At 43.0% G+C, this 19,810-nt stretch overlaps 2 protein-coding genes across 6 annotated transcripts in view; one reads left to right on the top strand and one right to left on the bottom strand.

Moving 5' to 3' along the window:
- The window catches only part of ARMC1 (armadillo repeat containing 1), a 43,650-nt gene extending 41,830 nt beyond the window's left edge, over positions 1–1,820 (bottom strand). Inside the window, exon 1 of the mRNA XM_090040072.1 lies at positions 1,664–1,820. The gene's annotated coding sequence lies outside the window, so the exon portion shown is untranslated. The remainder of the gene's footprint in view (positions 1–1,663) is intronic.
- A 265-nt stretch (positions 1,821–2,085) lies between these two features.
- Positions 2,086–19,810, top strand: part of MTFR1 (mitochondrial fission regulator 1) — a 39,248-nt gene continuing 21,523 nt past the window's right edge. Inside the window, exons 1-3 of one of the 5 annotated variants that reach the window (XM_090040070.1) lie at positions 2,086–2,236; positions 13,314–13,458; positions 16,530–16,628. In XM_090040070.1, coding sequence (XP_089896196.1) covers positions 13,393–13,458; positions 16,530–16,628 — 165 coding nt within the window. In that variant the 5' untranslated portion in view covers positions 2,086–2,236; positions 13,314–13,392. The other 4 variants (XM_090040067.1, XM_090040068.1, XM_090040069.1 and 1 more) reach the window with 4 other exon arrangements.

Consider the following 19,810-nt stretch of genomic DNA (forward strand, 5'->3'; position numbering starts at 1 on the left):
GCCAAAACTGAAACCTCAGTGCAACTTATGGTCCTGATCTTCTCAGCACCAAACTCATGTACTTTTTATGCACATGAGTATGAATAAACTGTTAATTTACTTTTCCATTTTGATTTAAAAGAAGGCATGCTGTTCAGAGCGTTTTAAAGTTGCTTCTCTTGTTTTTCTGTTAAAGCTGTTAACTTTTTTCAGTAAGAAAACTGGTTGTGTATGTAAAAAGATACCAGATGCAGAAATCAGACGTTAACAAAGAGACAAAAGCGAGAATGGAAGAACTCCATTCTGTATCATAATTTTGTACATACAATATTTCTGTCTGAAAACATGACTGTCAGTTCAGTGGTGACTGCTCAAATCACTAATGTTTCTTTACAACACAAACCAACTTAAATGTTAATTTTTCATGAGAAGAAAATTAATATATATCAAATAAGCTACAAGTTTCATGCAGTCATTACTTCGTAGTTTCAAAGAATTTTAAGCACAATTTTTAAAAAGAAAACCTTAAGAAACAGGCAAGCATTATGATTTCTATTCTGTAAAAGGTAAAACACCAGAAAGAAAATAGATCAATCTAGAGCAGAGGTGCTCAACATCCAGCCTGTGGGATGGATCCAGCTCAACAAATCATGTCATCTGGCCCACAGGGCTCTACACAGGTCTAGAAATTTGGGGGCGGGGGAGCATTAGCAGTGTTAACTGCTTCCCAAGTCACTGCAATTAATGTTGCTACTACTCTCCTGCCGCCAAATTTTCAGACCTGCAAGGAGCTCCACAAGCCAGATGATACTGCCCTGCTTGCCGGCACGTGGTCCAGGGATGGATCCACGGGAGCTGCACTGGTGCACTTGCACCCCCTTTGCTTCCTGGGCCACCCAAAATTTAAAACCAACCACCTAGCAGCAGAGCAGCATTTGCAGTCAGGCAGTGCCGAGGGAGCCAACTGATTCCACAGCTCATTATAAACTGCCCGATCCTTTCCAAACTGTTCACTCCACAGGTGTTAACAATCTTTTCCTTTTAACGGCCTTCATGCTCCACCAGCCAAACTATCCCATTCTACAAGTCTGCTCTGCCACCTACCCCTGGTGTCAAACCTCCCATCTCACAGTTCGGCAGACTGCCTTTTAGCTCATCCCAATGCTGTTTCATTTGTTTTTGCTTCAATCTTAAAACCTCATAATACAGCCCTGGTCCCCTGGACCGTTACTGATGCTTCAAGCTTCTTTTTACCAGGAGAAAACCAGGGGTCACACTCTAGGGGAGAATGCACCTCGCCACAGGCACCCCCCTACGCAAAAGTCTAGGTCCACCCACGGTGGGGTCACTCCGTGGCCAGAGCCGCTGAAGCAAGAGGCACCCATGGGCGGCACAAGCCCATGGGAATTGGCCCCAGCCCAGCCCTGCACGGCTTTTCTGGCGGGAGAGGCTGACCCCCCCAACGCGAGAGCGGCCCAAAGACTTCAGTGTGGGCAGACAGGGGCCGAGCGGCGCCTGCAGCCTCTGGTGCCTTCACGACCTTACACGGACAGGGGGCGGGGGTCACAGGCTGCCAGCCCAGCCCGGCCCTGCCCCAGCGCAGCGCGGCACAAACCGGAGCAGCTCCCCCGCGGGCCCCGCTCCCGTCCTCCCGCAGGCAGGGCAAGCCCGGCCGGCCACGTACCGAGGTCTCCGCAGCTCAGCGCAGCGTGCCCATCACGCGAGGCGTGCGAGCGGGCGGCCCGGGGTAAGCGGCGGGAGAGCTGGGCCCTTCACTACACAAAACACCCGCTAGGGCTCTCGCCAACCGCACCACCTCCGCGCCTCCCTCCCCCCAATTGGCTGAAGCGAGTGCCCATTCGCAGCCCGCGTTATTACGCCGCGCGCTCATTGGCCGCCCCATGTGACCTCTCCCGTCCTCGTCCCAGGGTGTTGTGGGTAGAGTGGGTTCTATGCTAATGACCGGGGCGGGAGAACAACATGTCCCAGAATGCACAGCGCCGGCGGATTGCGTCGTGGGCCACGTGGTCTCTGGGGAGACTTCGGACTGAGCGCTGCTCTCGTCCAGTTCTTGGCGGCTTCGGCTTTGCCTTTCGGGCTCTGTCCACGGCTGGGCTATTGCATGCTTGCATGCTAGGATTTGCACACCCTGGTCGCTATTGGAGCACTGCATGCTGGGATCTGCAGTCTCTAGGCGTTTATTGGGCCGATGCATGCTGGGATCTGTAGGCATCACTCTGGGGTTCACATCGCACAGGTAGGATCCTTTTTGCTGTGGGCCCCAGTGGCTGCTGATATGCACAGACAAAGTGAAAAAATGGAGAGTGAAGAGTATAGTGGGAAAAGGGAGGTTTCATCATAGTCTGCCACTACCGAGCATGCTGGAAGGTTCTGACTCCTTTGCTTTAAGGTGATGAGAGCCACAAAACAGCTTCTCCTTGGGGGAGATCTAAGTCTTGGTGTCAGTCCAGTTTCATAGAAAGTTGACAAACCCTTTTTTCACAGGTAGGGATACACTAACAGGAGGGCACTACACTGGTCACGCACACCCCTAGACACAGGGTAACTGCATGGGATCTGCGTGCTTTGCAAGTGAGATGCAGAATAAATTTACCAGAATTTATTTTTATTTGTAAGTGTGCCTGTTTTTCTTAAAGTTCACTATCAACTCAAAATGGTGATTATTTTTCAGATAAGAAATTGTTTTTACTTATCCGATCCTTTGTTTCTTTCACATTTCTATTAATATAACTTACCTTTTGGAGGAACTCTTCTACTTTCGGGGGGGTTTCAGTTACAGTCGTTGCAGGTGAACTACACCCCACCTTGCCTGCCAAAAAGCAACATTTTGCATTGTATTGGAGCTTTGTTATTTCTGGAAGCCTGAGTTTCATAACAAAAATTGCATTATCAGCATTTAAATATAACTCCAGATTTAAACACATTCTTTAAATCCAGTGTTTCGCAAAGTTTGGAATGTGAATGCCTCTACCTTGAGAGAATGCAAGTATCTTGTGCTGTTTACGACTCACCTATTCAGATGTAAGAGGCAAGAATTTCTGACAGCAGGGGTAGGCAACCCCCAGCATCAGGGCCAGAGCGTGGCACACAAGGGCACTTTACTTGGCATGTGCACCTCAGGGCAGACAGTGGGGAGGGGGCTAGGGCTGCACTGCCACAACAAGGATGGAGCCCCTTGCAGCTCCTCCACTGTCTGCCCCTGGCATGTCAGTCTTACAAGTTGAGGTTGCAGGTTTTTTCCCAAAAAATATTGCTGATCCTTGTCTAACACTGCTGTCCTCAGACAAAGAATGCTTTGCATTTGAAAGCTTATCTAACTGTATCTCAGCTACACAGTTTGTCCAATAAAAGACATTACTATAAGACATTCTTGCCTCTGGCATAATTTCTGGACCATCACAGCTGCAACATCACTCTTAAACACTACCTATTCAAACATACGTATTGTTGTAATATTTTGAGAGTGTTTAATAAGTTTATACTTTCTTGTATACAAGGAGAAAGGAAATAATGATATTGACAAAAAGGTGTCATCAGTGACACGTCTGTTAATAAGAGGTTGTTGGCCTGGTTAAGTTTGAAGTCAGGCAGAAGGCAGGGTAGATTTGCACCTTATGGACTAATTACATCAGAAATGTATAGTATAAGCTTTGGTAATCAGAGATCTTACTTCAGAGGGAATAGCACTTGATGGAGCAAGCTCTCTGCATATGAAAGTTTATGGTACTCACCTCTGACAGTCCAGGAGCGGTAAATCTATTCTGCCTTCTCTTTTGGTTAACCCCCACTGAAGAAAATAGAACAGGCCCTTTTTGAATTCAAGTTCTCAGTGGGTGCATCTACACATGCCCATTTACTGTGCAGTAAATATGGAGGCATATGCTGACTTGAGCATAAATTTGATACCTGCATTATGCAGATATAAAATTTAGACCTGATTAGTTACTGAGCAGTAATGCACATATAGATGCCTTACTGCACACTAACACTGTGTGTGTGGACTGACTTGGGGCTAATGTTAGTCCCAAGTCAATCCACACACATTAATATACTTTAACACCTACATGTGTAGATGCCGGCCTATTGCTGCTTGCTGTGCAGTAAATCTAAGCTAACATAAATGCACGTGTAGACATACCCAGTTACTTTCACCACAGCTTTTGCAAGTCTTCCCTCCAACCAGGGGACCTGGAGACTCAGTGTTTTATTTCCCAGCTTAAGGAAAGTCAGAGACTGGGCAGAGAGGCAGGGCTCCAGGCAACCCTTCCACTTCCCCATCTCTGCTATAGTGCCAGGCAGCCCCACCAGGGAATCCATCCACCACCTGCGCATGTGCCAACGAACCGTACGGCCAAAGTGATGAAGCAATGACGTCACAGTAATCACAGCTGAACTGGCCAATCGGGTCTCTCCACTAGGGCCCTGCTCACGTGACAGAAACTTCGCTTGCCCGCTTCAGTGACAAGGGTGCACCGTTGGCCCCGCCCCCTATGAGGGAGGGGAGAGCAGCTCTCCCGGGGACTGTTGGGTAGGTCGCCCGGCTCCTGCACCAGGCTGAGGGGCGGGGAGAGTTTAAGTCCCGCCTCTCTCAAGCGCGGCGCTGATTGGCCGATGCGCTGCCGGAGCGGCTTCGGAGTGGCTGGCGCTGCGAGCCAGGTCTGGGTAGCCGGCGAGCGGAGGAGGCCCTGGCCGCACGGCGGGTGAGCTCAGGGTCGAGGGGCAATCAGCATACAGGGGGCCGCCGCGCCCTGCTCTGTCCTGTTCGGCCTCCGGCGCCTGCTGCGTCCGAGGGGTGGGTGCGTCGGAGACCACGCTGCACGGCGCGGCGGAGCAACCCCAGCTTGCGGCCCAGGCGAGGAGGAGCGGTTCTGAGGGAGCCGAGTCCAGGCTGGGCGGGTGCAGCCCGAGGTACAGGCCGCCGCGGGCCTTGCCCGGGACCCCGCGCCTTTGGTTCCCTTCAGGCCCCCGAGGCGGTGCGTAATCAGGGCTCATGTCATTGCCTGGCAAGGTGCAGGGAAGTGTGGTGCTGCCCCTTCCCCCCCACCACTGAGAGGAGGCGAAGCCCAGCATCAACCCTCCCGCATAGGCATCACCTCCTCTGTCTTGCCTGGCGGAAAAGCAAGCCCTAGGGAGCCAGGAGTTTATTTGGGTGGGCAAGATGCAATGTCTCTTTTTTTTTTTAATCTTTTATAAAGATAAGCTTATATAAATTTTATCTTTATAAAAGATAAAATTAGCTTTTATTGAATCAAAATGTAGCTGTGTCTCTGTTCGACTGTGTGTATTTCCTATGCTCCTGGGCTTTGCTGCTTGCCCCCTCCCAATTTCTGCTATACATGTCCAGGTATTTTTAAGCCTTCCCAAAGGCATGGATTGGGTGTGGGCTACAACCAAGGCTGGGGACTTTGACTGGGATGTGCCAGTGCTCCTGCTGGGACCAAAGCCAGAGGTTCCTGGCTAGAAGGTCTTGCCCTTCTGCTCAGGGTCAGATGAATTGCCATATTTGGGGTCAGGAAGGAATTTTACCCTGTGGTCAGATTGATATGGACTGTGGGGAGGTTGTCTTCCTCTGTACTGGGTCATGTGGCCCTCTACCTAGGATCTCTTGAGCATGTATTATGTCTTTTATGTAGAGTTTAGGTTATAGTTTGTATGGGATGGTTGGGATAGAGATGTTTGGATGAGATGACCTCTGGAGGTCCCTTGCAGCCCTGCTTCTCTCTGATTCTCTATAAAAATTGATATTCCCCCTCCTCCCCCCACCCCCCCATTTTAATTTGATCTGGAAAATAACATTTTAATGTAGACATGGGGTAACTCGAGAGAGACTGAAAACAAACAGGACACGAGTACTTTCACACATAGATCACTAGCTTGAAACCATTCCATGGTGGTAGTAATCTCCAGAATCATTACTAAAATCACTGAGAATGGTGGTGGGGTATTTTGCTGTTTTTTTGTGGGGGGAGGAAAATTTATTTTTGTAACTTTTTTTTTACAAGTTGTTATATCACGTAGCAAAGATTGGAAAGTGAAACTGAATAGAAAAAAAAAGTTGTGATTCTACTGTCAATGAAAAGACCATTGTTAGGTGTACTTGAGTGCAAAGCGGCAGTTCAGGGTTTCTGTTTGTCTGCCTCCCTTAGCAAAGTGCACAAATATGGGTATATCTCCATGGCATTATACAGTTCTGTACAAAGATGATCAAACTGTCTTGGGTGCCAGAAGCAGGATAGCCCTGTAGCTAATAGAGCCAAATTGCTTTCAAAACACAAGCTAGCCTGGGTATGGCTTCAAGGAATTTATACGTTGTAAACCTACCCTGTGTCAAGCAGAGACTCATCATAAGTGCTTAAACACTGAAGGGTTTTTCATTAAATTGCTCTTTCCTTAGCAAGTAAAGTTTATTGATTCTGTAATGTGCAGTATCCCAGTAACTTAAGCTATGCTGCTCTTCCTCTTTTTGTTGTTTCTGTTTTTTCCCCTCTATATTCAGACACTTCACTGCCTTCAGAAATGAGTATGGAATATTTTTGCCTTTTCAGCCTTGAAAGCTACAAATTTTGTAACACTGAATAGTGGCTGATCTCTGCTGACTAGATGTGTTTTATGACTCCAGTCTGAAATGATTTGGGAAAGATTGTCATAAAGTTGATTCTACATCAAAAGATTCCACATGGCTGTTTACTGTGTTGCTGCTGTGATAATGGACCTTGCTAGATTTTATATTTAGTCTTAAATCTTCAGAGGTTTATTCCTCTTCTGTAGAGTGTTTGATGCTTAATGCACTATCTTCTGGGCCTAACTTCATTTAATGTTTGGGGCATTTGATAGTATTAATGGTCACGTATAGAGGCATGCTCTAATTTCTTTACGAAGAAGATGCACCTAATTTGGAAGGTTTGTGACACACAAAGCTACCAGCTGTTTCAAAAATATACTTCTGAAAATTTTATCACTATTAACGTAATGCATTAATTCAAATTTAAAACATATGTCCTTATGTTTTTTAGGTTGCTGCATGTTTGACAATGCTTTGTGTATGATCAGCATATTTTATCTTCATAGTTAATCATTTTCTCCTCTTGTCTGTGTAGCCCTAATGTAAAAAGGGAAAACATGTTACAGAAGGAAAAATGCGAGTATGTGACCACTAAGTAGTGGAATCCTCCTCCCATCATACAGGGATGCAGACTAATGGGAAATTTGAAAGTACTCCTATTAACATGGCTATTCCAAACTGATGAAAAATCTCTCTTCTTTTCACCATTCCTGTGTAGCACTGAAAGGCCAGTTAAGAACTCTATTTTACCTTTGTCCACAGTAACATGTCTTCTGTGCATGTTGAAGGGCTGTTAGATTGATGTGGTTAGCATTTCATAATTTCTAACAGTATCGCCTACTTGACTTGTAGATCAGTTTCTTATATCAGAAAGACTTGGGTAAAGCCTAGAGGTAAACAGGAAGAAGAATAAGAGAAAACATGGAGCACAGAGGATTCAAGTGAGAACCCAGGTGTTTCTTAGAAACATAGTGCTGTTTTCTGAGTCATGAGAGTTGCAAGGTTTTCTGTCTAGATAGTCATTGAACATTGTCAGCTTCTGGCTAATTAATGCTGTATACAAAGTGTGTCCGTAAAGTTAGAACTTTAGGGTTGATGGAGGAGAGTTTTCCCTCTTCATCACCGAATTTAACTGATTTTAATCAAGTATTAAATTTGGCTACTGTACAATTAACATCTATTCCTGAGGAGGAACAACCGGCACCATACCTACAGGTTGGAGAACTCCCTTCATGTCAGCACGGAGACAGAAAAGGATTTGGAGTCATCATTGACTCCAAGATGAACATGGGCCGGCAGTGTGGGGATGCGGTCAGGAAGGCCAACCGCACCTTGTCATGCATCCACAGGTGCATCTCAAGCAGGTCCAAGAAGGTAATCCTCCCCCTCTATGCGGCACTGGTCAGGCTGCAGCTGGAGTACTGCATCCAGTTCTGGGCACTACACTTCAAGAGGGATGTGGATAACATGGGGAGGGTCCAGAGGAGAGCCACTCGCATGATCAGGGGGCAGCAGGGCAGGCCCTATGAGGAGAGGCTACGGGACCTGAACCTGTTCAGCCTCCACAAGAGAAGGCTGAGGGGGGATCTAGTGGCCTGTTACAAACTAGTCAGAGGAGACCAGCAGATACTGGGGGAGTCCCTGTTCCCCCGAGCACTGCCAGGAGTGACCAGGAATAATGGTCACAAGCTGGCAGAGGGTAGATTTAGGCTAGATATCAGGAGACACTACTTCACAGTCAGGGCAGCTAGGATCTGGAACCAACTTCCAAGCGAAGTAGTGCTGACTCCTACCCTGGGGGTCTTTAAGAGGAGGCTAGATGTACACCTTGCTGGGGTCATTTAACCCCAGTACTCTTTCCTGCCATGGCAGGGGGTCAGACTCAGTGATCTGCTCAGGTCCCTTCCGACCCTAGAAATTATGAAACTGTGAATTACAGGCCCCCCCTTGCCCATGCATTCCTGCTCATAGGTTTTGGAGTCCTCGGTGCTACATCTTACTGTAGCAGTATCTTCATACTTGGATCTATTATGGTGCTGCTGCTAAGGAAAGCAGGAAAACGGTGAAATTGGTCCTTGTCACTTTATTTGCAAGTAATAACCTAGAGAGGAGTACGGTCACTTGTACAGGTGCTGTGAATACCAGCAGTCTCTGTACCTTTTTGTTTATACGCTTAATTAGAAATCTTTTACATTTATGATCATGCAGTTTGTCTGCATGTGACTTGAGTACAGCCACTGGTGGCTCAAAACAGGTGGCTTGAATACAGTGGACTTTTCATGTGTAGAGCATTACTTCTGTTGCTTGGACACTTGATGCAGATTTTGTTTGAAAAAGGTCTGGTATCTAGGAACTGTCCTTCTTAGGATCACCCTGATACACATGTATGCATTAAATATTGAATGCATCTATACCCTTGTTAGAAAAGAGAGTCATGTTTATATCTTAAATAACTTTTGTTCTTTAGGAAAACCTTTTGGTGCATCTTAAAGTGCACTTTGAAATGAGGTGGTGTAATGAAGAAATGCTTAATTTGTGTTGCTCAAATTTGGTATCTCTACAGAGTATGGAGAGAGAGCAGCTAGGTGTTTTCATTCTTGCTGTACAGCAGTTTCACTGAGAATGCAATCTTTACATCCTTAGCATATAAGATGATTGTGAAAGAGGAGTGATTTATGAAGAAAGATATGATACAGTGCAGTGGAATCTGGGTAAAGCAAATATCTTTTTAAGGTGTCCATGATAATGCAGGAAAACTAATGGAGTTCATAAAAGTATCAAGGTGAAATACTTTCCATGTACTGTACTTTTCTTTCAGGGAGCGTCTTACTGGGAGGCTATAAAAACAAGACTTTTTTTTTTTTGGTACCAGTGCAATGTTTTGGGTGGTATTCTACAAAAGGAAACAACAGATCTGGGAGTGGGAACAAGACCTTCGTCAGCATGGAAATAAGAGTAGTATGAAATTGATGCCCTCCACCCTAACGTATCTTGTTAAATGTCTAGAGAAGTAGTTTCCAAACTGGGTTGCAGCCCAAAATGGGCTCACAACATTAGTGGTTGGGGTTGCAAGATTTCTGCGCCCACAGCAAGGCACAGGGCTGCAATAGGGCTGGACCAGCTCCAGGCAGGAGCCACCTCCACAGCTCAGCCGGTGGGACCCAGCACAGGAGAGAGTGCCGCACCATCATGGCCACCAAGATGTAGTACAACAGTGGTGGCATGGAGTTGTGCCCCCACTGCTGCTGGGCAGGCAGGGGGCACCTCAGCTTGGGGGTCATGGTGGTGAAGCACTTGCTCCTGCACCAGGTCCTGCTCGCTGGGCCATAGAGCCCCTGGGAGGAAGGCAGCAGGGCAGGAAGCTCCAAGTTCACAGCAGGCAGCCTACTTCCTTACCACCCTGCCCACTCCCCCAACATGCTTTGCTCCAGCCATGCTGCCCACAGGGGAGGTGGAGACAGAACCAGGCTCCACACTTCACTCTGGCTGCAGCAGCTGCCACCTCCCACAAATGGGGTGGGGGAGAGGGGATGACACAAGGGGCTGCAGACCCTAGCTCTGGGCACCTGGGGGTGTGTGGGGAGGGGGGCTTCAGGATGGGAGGGGGAGGCAGTGGTAGGGCCAGGAGGCTTAATTACAGTAATGTAGGCTCAAAAGACCCTTGAGATCACTTGTTACAGGTTGCCAGCCCCCGGATTAAGTCACAGGCTGGAGTAACCTGGCTTCGGTCAAAGCAGGTCAAGTGGCTTTGGTGGCAAACCAGCAACAGGGGGGCTTTGGTGCCTGCCCTAGGACCAGGCAAGGGGCCAGGCAGCTGGGAGCTGTGGTTGGACTGCCATCGCTTGCCTCAGACCCCTGCTCTCTGGCTGCAATAGCGCAGGTATAGCTTCTAGCCAGTGGAGAGCTGAGCCAGGGCTGAGCAGCTGGAAGCTGCATCTTCTCTGCTGCTGCTTCTCCCCAATCCCCACTCCTAGCTGTGGCGCAGCTCCCTACTAGCTAGAGGCTGTGCCCACATTTCAGCCAGGGAGCAGGCACAGCTTTCATTTGCCTTGACTTAATCCATTTCCCTGTTCTGAGATAGGATTGATCTAGGTAAATTTAGGTCCTAATTGGCTAGGGAAATATCTGTCCTTTAAAAAAACACTCCAACAAAAGATGTTGCACCAGTAGGTAGGTGACCTGTTCTCAGAGCGAGCCCTTGGGGTGGTGTGGGGTGGGGTGGGGTGGGGGGTGAATTAGGGTGACTGCCCTGGAACCCATGCTTTGGGGGTCCCCACAGCCACGGCTCCACATGGCTGCCATGCAGCTGCTGCTGCCTCCCCCTGGCTGTTATGCCCTGGGCCCCACACACCCTAGGGTTGGCTCTGCCTGTTCTGATCTATACTTGTATCTAACAATCCTTATAACTACAAAAGTGGGGGTTTTACCCAATTATGTACCCTAAACCTTCCTGTGATTTTTTTAAGTCAATTTCTTCTCATCCTATTCCCAAGGTGCAGGGAGAACAATTGATCATAATCTTCTTTATAACATTTTTTGTCATACTTAGAGACTTGCATATCCCCCATCATTAATCTCTCTTTCATTAAACTAATCCACTTCTTTCAGTCTTTCCTTCTAGGTCCTATTTTTGTTGTTCTCTTCTGAACTCTCCAATTTGACTGCATCTTTCTTAGCATGATCCCAAAGCAGGGTTTGGTACGTATACAACCCATGGCTAGTGAGGCTTTGGCTAGAACAGACTAAGTGCCTCCCATGTCTTAATTATATTCATATTAATACATTCCAGAATGAGATCTGCCTTTTGCAGTAGTGGTATACTGACTCTTATGCACTTTGTGCCCAACTCTACTCCCATCTGCCAGATGCTTTTGTGCAGTACTCCTGCCTGGCTAGTTATTCCCCATTCTTGTTTTTGTACGTTTGATTTATTTTTCCTAATGGTAGCAGCTTGTATTTCACTGAATTTGTTGACTTTGGACCACTTTTTCAGTTTGTCAGGGTCACTTTGTATTTTGATTCTGTCCTCCAAAGTGCCTGCAACCCCTTTCAGCTAGATATTATCTTCAAACCATAGAAGTCTCCTATTCTGTTCTAATCCTCTTCTATTCAAGTTGTTAATAAAAATATATATGTCTGACAGAGAACCAATTCTTATTACTCCTAGAATACAGGTTTTCAACATGGCTTACCCCCACCTAATAGTGACTTCTATTCTGTTATTTCCATTAGGAAATACTTTTCTGGAGCTTTTGTCACAGCCCCCTTCACACACCGTTTCGAAGCTCTTCTCACAGTATTGGTGGACTGGTGTTCTAATCTCTTGCAAAATGTATACATTTCATATACAAGTTGTTGTTTGTAGAAGTTACTGAACCAAACCTTGGCCCAGGACATTATCTTGCAGTACTCCGCTTGAGATGTCCTTCCAGTTTGATAGAGAACCTTTGCTACTTATTCCTAGAGTACAGTTTTGCAGCTGGGTTTACCTCCACTTAATGGTAATATATATAATACAAGCTGCTTTTTGTGATGGTGAAAAACTTGGTTAAATGAAAATTTTAAATCTTACATAAATATTTGTAGAGCTTAGCTCTCCTATGCTGTTTCCACATAGAGTATGTTACTACCAAGAAATTCTAGGCAGTTGAAAAATATGTTTTAATAGGATCACTGACGCTTCTACTTTCTCTACTGTTTATAGGTATTTTCATGGCACGTCTTTTTTTCCTCTATGAATCTACATCTCTTCCCGTCTCCTTACTTAACCACATTTCCTGTGTATTTTTTCTTGCTATTATTTAGAGATGTTAACTTAACTTTTCTGAATGGTTACTAAGTAAATTTTAAGGTTTTGGCAAAAGGAAATCATAATTCTGTAGTTTATACTGCTAAATTGCTGCTATTCATACTGCTTTGATGAATTTTTGTCTTCAAAAAAAACAAGTGGAAGTTATGCCAAACGGAAGCCTAAATGCACAATAGCCGCTCATTATCCTGGTGTTGGCACAAACACTCCAAAGGTCCAGTTAGGTTATACTTTACTCATCATCCTCTGGGAAGCAAATACAACATGCAGAGTTATTTCTTTCTAATAGGACTTTCATGCTTTCTTTTAATAGGACTTTGGAGTATTGCTTACCACAGGACAGAGTGAACTTGAAATCTAGTCAACCTCAAATTAATTTTAAAAGTATTTTCAGGTCTGACACCTGGGCTTCACTAAGTCTGCTGTCTCATAGCTTGGTAATCACTTCACCTGTTTTGTGGCAATGTTCTATATTGAGAAAAGCTAAGCTGACTCTAAATGAGTATCCAATAAGAAAATGGGGTGGATTTACTTTCTGAATTTTAGTTACAGTAACGTTAGTGTTAATAATAGTAATAATAACAGGAAATGATTTAGGAGTGTGACTTAAATTTTTGGTATTCTAATTGCATTTCATTCTGCCAGGTTTTGCATAATGCCCTTTGCTCAATTAACTGATGGTTAGACAATTGTTTGTGATTCTTCTGCTTATGCTAAAGCTATTCTGTCATAGAGTTATTACCACGTTCTGCAGTAATTCCAGTACCTAAAAAATATGATGATATATTATATATAACCTAGAACTTCAGATATCCCCAAGCCACTTTACCTATAGTGGGAATACTGAAAACAGCTATTGTTATTAGAGAGCTGGCTTCTAGAGACTGTAATTTGTCTAAATGTCAGAGCACCTTTAAGAATGTTTTTCAATTCCCATTTCAGGGGGGAGTATGGAACCTCAGCAGCCTTGTAGATTTGGAAGGTTTAAATACAAGTTTGCAAAGACTTTTTGCCATTCCAGATGATCTACTGGATTAAACACTTAATTAGGATGGCTTTACAACAAGTCGGACTGAATATGGACTCGGTAAGTGTTTCAGATGTACTTATTTTTTCAAGAATTCAAATATACAGCTATCAAAATACATAGCTTGCACTGTCGTCTTCAAGGAGAGGGTATGCAGTTTTTTTGCATGTATGTTGTTTTTTTTTTCTTTTTAACATTATGTAGTTCTTGCTGATCGGGTTCTTGAATTGTTAGTCAGAGAATTGTGAAACTTAATGTTTTGAGGATCATATATTAGGATCTAGATGCATTTAAAGTAGAAAGCTGTTTCTGTCTGGCTTTAAAATAACAGAAGGTATAATTCATAATATAACATTGCTATTCACCGCAAGTTTGGTCCTCCACCCCCCAAACGCATATATAATCAATAGTTTCAAAGATGAGGCTAACTTCCAAGTATTCTTACTCTGTTTATAACTTCCAAAGTCACCAGCAAAGTGCCATATAACTGATGTTATCTTAATTGCTTTGTCTTTATTACTCTTGCTGAAGGACGTACTATGACTGCATTCTCCACTGGGAAACAGAAAGGAGCATGTATATCTTAGTGCTTGGGGTCAGAACTATGTAGCTCTTTCTTTCACTGCTTCAGCAAAATCAGCTGATCAAAACAGTGTCCAGAAACCACTTTTTTGTTGTCACTGCTGTGAAGACACTCTAAGCAAAAACAATAAGTGAGATGCAGTCATCTTTTGAGATCCATGTACATTCCTTCTCCTTAATATTAAACCATTGGAGGTGGTGGAGGAAGGAGCCTTACAATTAATATTGTATATAACCCATGTAGAGACTACTGTAGTACTGATGATCCTGCTTCTGGTAGCTCTCATAGAAGAGCTGGCCATTTTTTATTATTTAAACAATTTAATAATAAGGTTTATTTTAAAAATCCCAATAAGCTACTAAATCATGGAAGATACAAGTTCTTAAAACAATTAAGCAAAGATGCACATTCAAAGAGATCCAGGACCACCTAGTCTCATGCATTTTCACCAGTTTGAAACATATGGGATTGTCAACTAACAGAATTGAAGGTTGCTGTCTTCATAGCCCCCTTTTTTTTTCCCTTATCGTGAGAAAAAAACCAACAGATTCAATCCCTTGGGATTAGTGTATGCTCATGGCTTCCTGCTCCCTCTCCCCCTTTCCCTCTGCACCACACCCCAATAAGGCTTGTGGTTAATACAGTTCAGTTTGAAATGACTGACTTTAATGGGAGTTGTTAAACATGTCAGCTTTAGCTAGTTTCCTTCCCCACCTTTACATTATATCCAGGTATGTAATCTGAGACCATAAGAGTACAGGATTTGTTTGGCACAGTTCATATATAGGGATTTAGTACAATGTATACTATTGTACTAGACATACACATTGCATTTTCACAATTACAAAAAAATCATGGAGCCAAGAAAAAAAGTTTTAAAGATTCATCTTGTCCAAATCTACATTCAAGACCCTGAACTAATATAAAGGCCCACACCTTAAATTAGAGTTCTGTTATATTTTTGTACATAATGAATTAATAGCAATTGTGGTGGGTTTTAGTACTGTATGTGTATCAAAATGTCAACAGACTTTGACATGCTGAAAGCCTACTAATTATATTTCAGTGTTCATCAAAGTTGTTAGTCTGTCATGTCTTCCAAATGAAGACTATGCCTGCATTTGTGTACAATCGTAGCTTTCTTTTCTGGGTGATCTTCTAGAAGAGTTTTGAGATTGCTTAATACTGCATATTCCCATGAGTGAAAAGTCTGATTAGTAGGCTTAAATTTGTATCTGCCAGCATAGACAATAGCCATATTTAAAAATAACTTAAGCCCTTCCTGTAATTGGCTGCATTACTCATGGGTTCTTCTCCTCCCTTCAGAGATGAGCTGTTGTTTTTTTCTGAAACTTTTATTTTCTGTTCTTATTCATTTTCCAAATACCTTCTTGGGATCAGAGGCCCACCTCACTTCCTGTTAAAAGCAATAGTATATAATGGAGCAAATTTTCAGAGCCAGCAGTAGAGAAGATAACCTAATGGTAGCTGGTCTGTATTCTGTAAGTTGTATAGTAGAATTTAAAGTATCTCTGCTCCATTTGTTTGATTATTTGCAAAACCCTGCTTGTAGCCCTAAATATTTTTAGTGTTAAAGTACTAAATAGTCTGCTTTTTTGAAATGTAGCATTTCAAAAGATCCGTTAATCTCTTATTCTACTTTAATAATACACCATTTCATAGTTGAATTCAACAAAGGTGCTTAAAACCAAGTCCTCTCAGCCAAGAAGGAAGAAGCCTGATTAGCCTGCACTAGATAAACAGGTGTGCTGGAATGCTATGCAGATTTTCTGTTTAATACATGCATGAGATTTGTCATGATTACAACAGTCCCTGTTCTCCTGTCCTCCTTCCTCCTCCCCCTCACTGGTACTTCACTTCTTAAGCCCTAAGGGAATTCCACAACTGCATGTTGTTATCTCTAAACTAGTCCATAGTAATTTATTTTCAGCAGTATACATTCTGCTATATAATATGTACATAGAGACAGTCCCTTCTGCCAAGAGAGCTTTCATTCTAAAAAGTAAGAGAATCAGTAGAAAATACCAAATCAGAACAACTTAGTAGAATTTTTCATGATTAAATTCTTTTTTGTGAGCGTTTCAGAGGAGCCATTAACAGTCTTTCTCTACTTCAGCTTATAGATACATGAGATTTTGTCTTTCTAGAAATACAGGTAATACTATGCCGAGTCTTCCTTTGTCATGTCTTAAGATCTGCTGCTTAGACTGTAAGCTGCTTAGGGCAGAGATTATCTTGGACTTGAACAGCAGCGAATATGGTACAAGTACTTAAAGCCAATTGTGTGTTGATCCAAGTAGGTAAAATCATGTTTTTCACAGTACAGTGTAGATGACCAGTATAAACTTCAGTGCTTATCATGTCTCCCCTGCTGGAGAGGAACGTGCATTGTTCACATGCATGTGTTTAAGCATTAGAAAGTACCAAAAGAGCAAATGATCGTAATTTTATCAGCTTTATAAGTACTGTAATAATAATTGCTGTGTACATCAATAAATAAAAGTAATAATTACTTTTTTTCCCCCAGGTGCTTTGGTCAGGCAAGCCTTATGGTTCATCTCGAAGTATTGTAAGGAAAATTGGTACTAACCTCTCTCTCATCCAGTGTCCACGAGTGCAATTTCAGGTAGGCTTTTTCTGTAGCTTAAAAATACATTTTTATTTACTTATTTTTCTACAGATTTTAGGTTGTTGTTAATCTAACTAAGAGATTCTGTCCTGAACGCCTCAAATAAGCAGAAGAATCTTGCTCATGGTTAAGTTAGTTTATGTCTCCCCATCACCTATGCAGATAGTTTCAAAGCTTAAGACTCTACTTTTAAGCTTCTGCTCTGATACTCCATTGACACAATATTGTTGTTGCTTACAGTATGCCTTCCAGTAAACTTTATATCACCTGTAACAGTGTTGCTTATAAAATGATGCTGTTCAATTCTTACAAAGTTAGTTCAGAACATCCCTCTTCTGATACGTGGTATAGCTTTACAAGTGCTTTTTTTCGCAGTGCCAGCTCCAGTCTGTGCTGGCACAGCTTCATTAAACATTGCTCCTACAGTGTATGTTTGCTTACTGCAAAAGTGGGATGCATCAGCCATGACATCTCGGGATGAAATAGTCAAGTTTATAATCTCTTGTATGTGTTTGCAGCCCTGGAAAGCCAGGGTATTTTGGGGGGATACCTTTTACTGGACCAGTTCTCAAACTGGGGGAGATGTTTGACAAGTGTTAGGGTACAAGGTCCCTTTCCTCACTCAGGTCCTTTACCACTTTGGGCAGTGGTGCCCAAACTTTTACGAAGTGGGCCCAGTTCAGGGTGGCCATGGCAGGGCTCTGATTTAGCCTCAAGGCCAGTCTAGCCATGTGGCCTTGGAAAGTTGGCAGTAGGGGGAGGGGTAGCCATATTGCTCCCCTGCCACCAGATTTCCCAACCTGTGGGGGAACCCTGTGGACCAGGAGTTAAGCACCCCTGGTCTTGGGTGTTTACCACAGTTGCTGTATTTCTTTGACCTATGACTCCTTTTTTAAAAAACAAACAGCTGGTGGCTTGAATTTGAGTTAAGGCAAAAAGTTCTTGTGTACTATAAAGGTGTCTTTATATAATGTTTCTTAAATTGAGAGTCAGAACATTTGGGTGTGCCTTATTTGAAGAACTACAGTAGTGCTTCCTTTTATATGGCAACTCCTGTGACCAAAAGTGAGAGAGAGGATAAATGTTCAATTGCAATCAAACCAATATTTAATCAATTCAGATATACAGCTGTTTTCATAGACAACCTAGGCTTACAAGTGTGAGGCATGAAAGGACAAACAGTGGTGTTCCAAATAAATGAGACTTACTAGTAAATAAATAAATGTTGTTTATACGCATGACTGGGAAACAAATGCATATTTATGCACATGATAGAAATTTTCTGAGAGGGTAAGTAGTAAACAAGATAATGTGACTTCGCTGTTTGTTCTTTTTAAGTAAGACTTGACCTGTGTAGGTGACAGAAGAATGTATCAAATTCTTTATAGCTCTTTGTGCACTTCTAATGTGAACAGACTGCAAATAGTAGGAGTGGTGGTAATGATACAAGGAGGAGGAAACAACCACCTCTTGTTTGGTGTAACAGCAAGTCTTTCTGGAACAGATGGGAAAGCATGGAAACTGCTACAAGGACTTTCTTAAACTCTGTACAGCAAAGAAAATTTCAGACCCCAAATTTCTATTTCAATTCTTGAGTGTTAGAAGCAGAATGGATGAATATATAATACAGATATATAACTTTGGTCTGGGTGGTGAAGTAGGCGAGTCTGGGTATGACGTGTTGAGGAATAGTGTATTTTTAAAGGTGAGGTAGCATCTACAACTGTAGACCTTCTGATGTAAAAAACAAAAAAAAAAAACCCCCAAAAATCATTTTGGACTTGTACAAAATACATAAACACAACAAAAAATCAAAATGTTTGTAGGCCAGAGGAAGAAATCCAGATTCTAGCTAGAGTCTGTAAAATCTCTACTTTGTTGTCTGATAACCCTTTAAAGCTGCAGACTGGATTAATCAAGTTTGGGTCAGAGGCAAGTGGACTCAACTGCCACTAGTGCTTTTTTGCACAATGTCTTGGGGAGAACACCTGCAGCCAGCATTTTTCCCTGTGGTGGCACTGAGAGAGCAACTGCTGCTGGAAGTGCTGTGTCTGCAGGCTTAGTTAAATAGCTTTGTGGCCAGATAGGACCTGTGGGCCATAGGTTGCTGACTCCTGCTCTACTTTGATTATAAATGGAAAAAGCCTGGCCAGCACCGTCAAAAGTCTGTGGCGTAAGGTGGTAGCGTGCAGAAATGTACCCTATTTCTTTACATGCACTGAAGGATACATAGCCCCATTATGGTATGAGTAAAAGTTCTCTAGCTATTTCACAATGGGAAGGGAAGCTTTTCCATGGGAGCACAGGGCTGCTGTGGTGATATATCACTACAGGATCAAAAGGTACAAGTTAGGTGAGCCACCTTAAATTTGACCCTTAATGAAATGGGGTTAAAGTTTTGTTGGGCTTTCCTATAGGTGGCAGAAAACTTCATGGTCTTGTATACTTGGAAAGGGCACTAAAATGTTTGTAAGATTCCTAAATTGACTTTCCTGATGCTGAAATAAAAGAAATCAGTATCTAAATCTGAACTTACTAGCATTACTAATGAAGTATATAGCGTTTAAACATTTTAGAGGAAAAATTTTCAGGAGCAGTGTCGCTGAACTGCTTTAGTGTGTACTTTGAGTCTCCTGGGCAGTAGAAGCTGAAATTAACTTTAAAATAATAATTGGGATTCTTCAGTCAGCATTTGTTAACAGCTTTAAGGATTTAATTGTTTAGTTCATGCAAGCATTTTGTCATTGTCTAATGTATAAAGCATTAGAAGTCAGAAGCTTCAGCATTACTATGCCTTTAACTCAAGACGATGAAATTCTAAATGTACAATTAAGTATTGTTTTCTCTTATGTTATTGCACCTTTGACACTTCCTCTAGTTCTCTCTCCCTTTTTTCCCTTTCCTGCTGGCTTTAGCTATAGTATGAAAGGACCATGCACTGAACCTGTAAGTCATTTTACTTTAAGAAGAAGAAATTTACTTGCTTAAGCCATAAGTGCATGCATATGTGATTTGTGTGTCTAATTCCAACTAAAAGCCATAAACCATATTTTCTACAGGTCCTTATTTCATTATCAACTTTTGATAAGAGTATGGAGATATTCAGGAAGTATCTCAGTTACTTTCATATTCATATGACTCATCATATAACAAACCTTCATTCTGCCAGTCTAAAATAA

The sequence above is a fragment of the Crocodylus siamensis genome, chromosome 3, assembly GCF_052110815.1.
Source record: "Crocodylus siamensis isolate JL-2025a chromosome 3, ASM5211081v1, whole genome shotgun sequence".
Classification (NCBI taxonomy): Eukaryota; Metazoa; Chordata; order Crocodylia; family Crocodylidae; genus Crocodylus; species Crocodylus siamensis.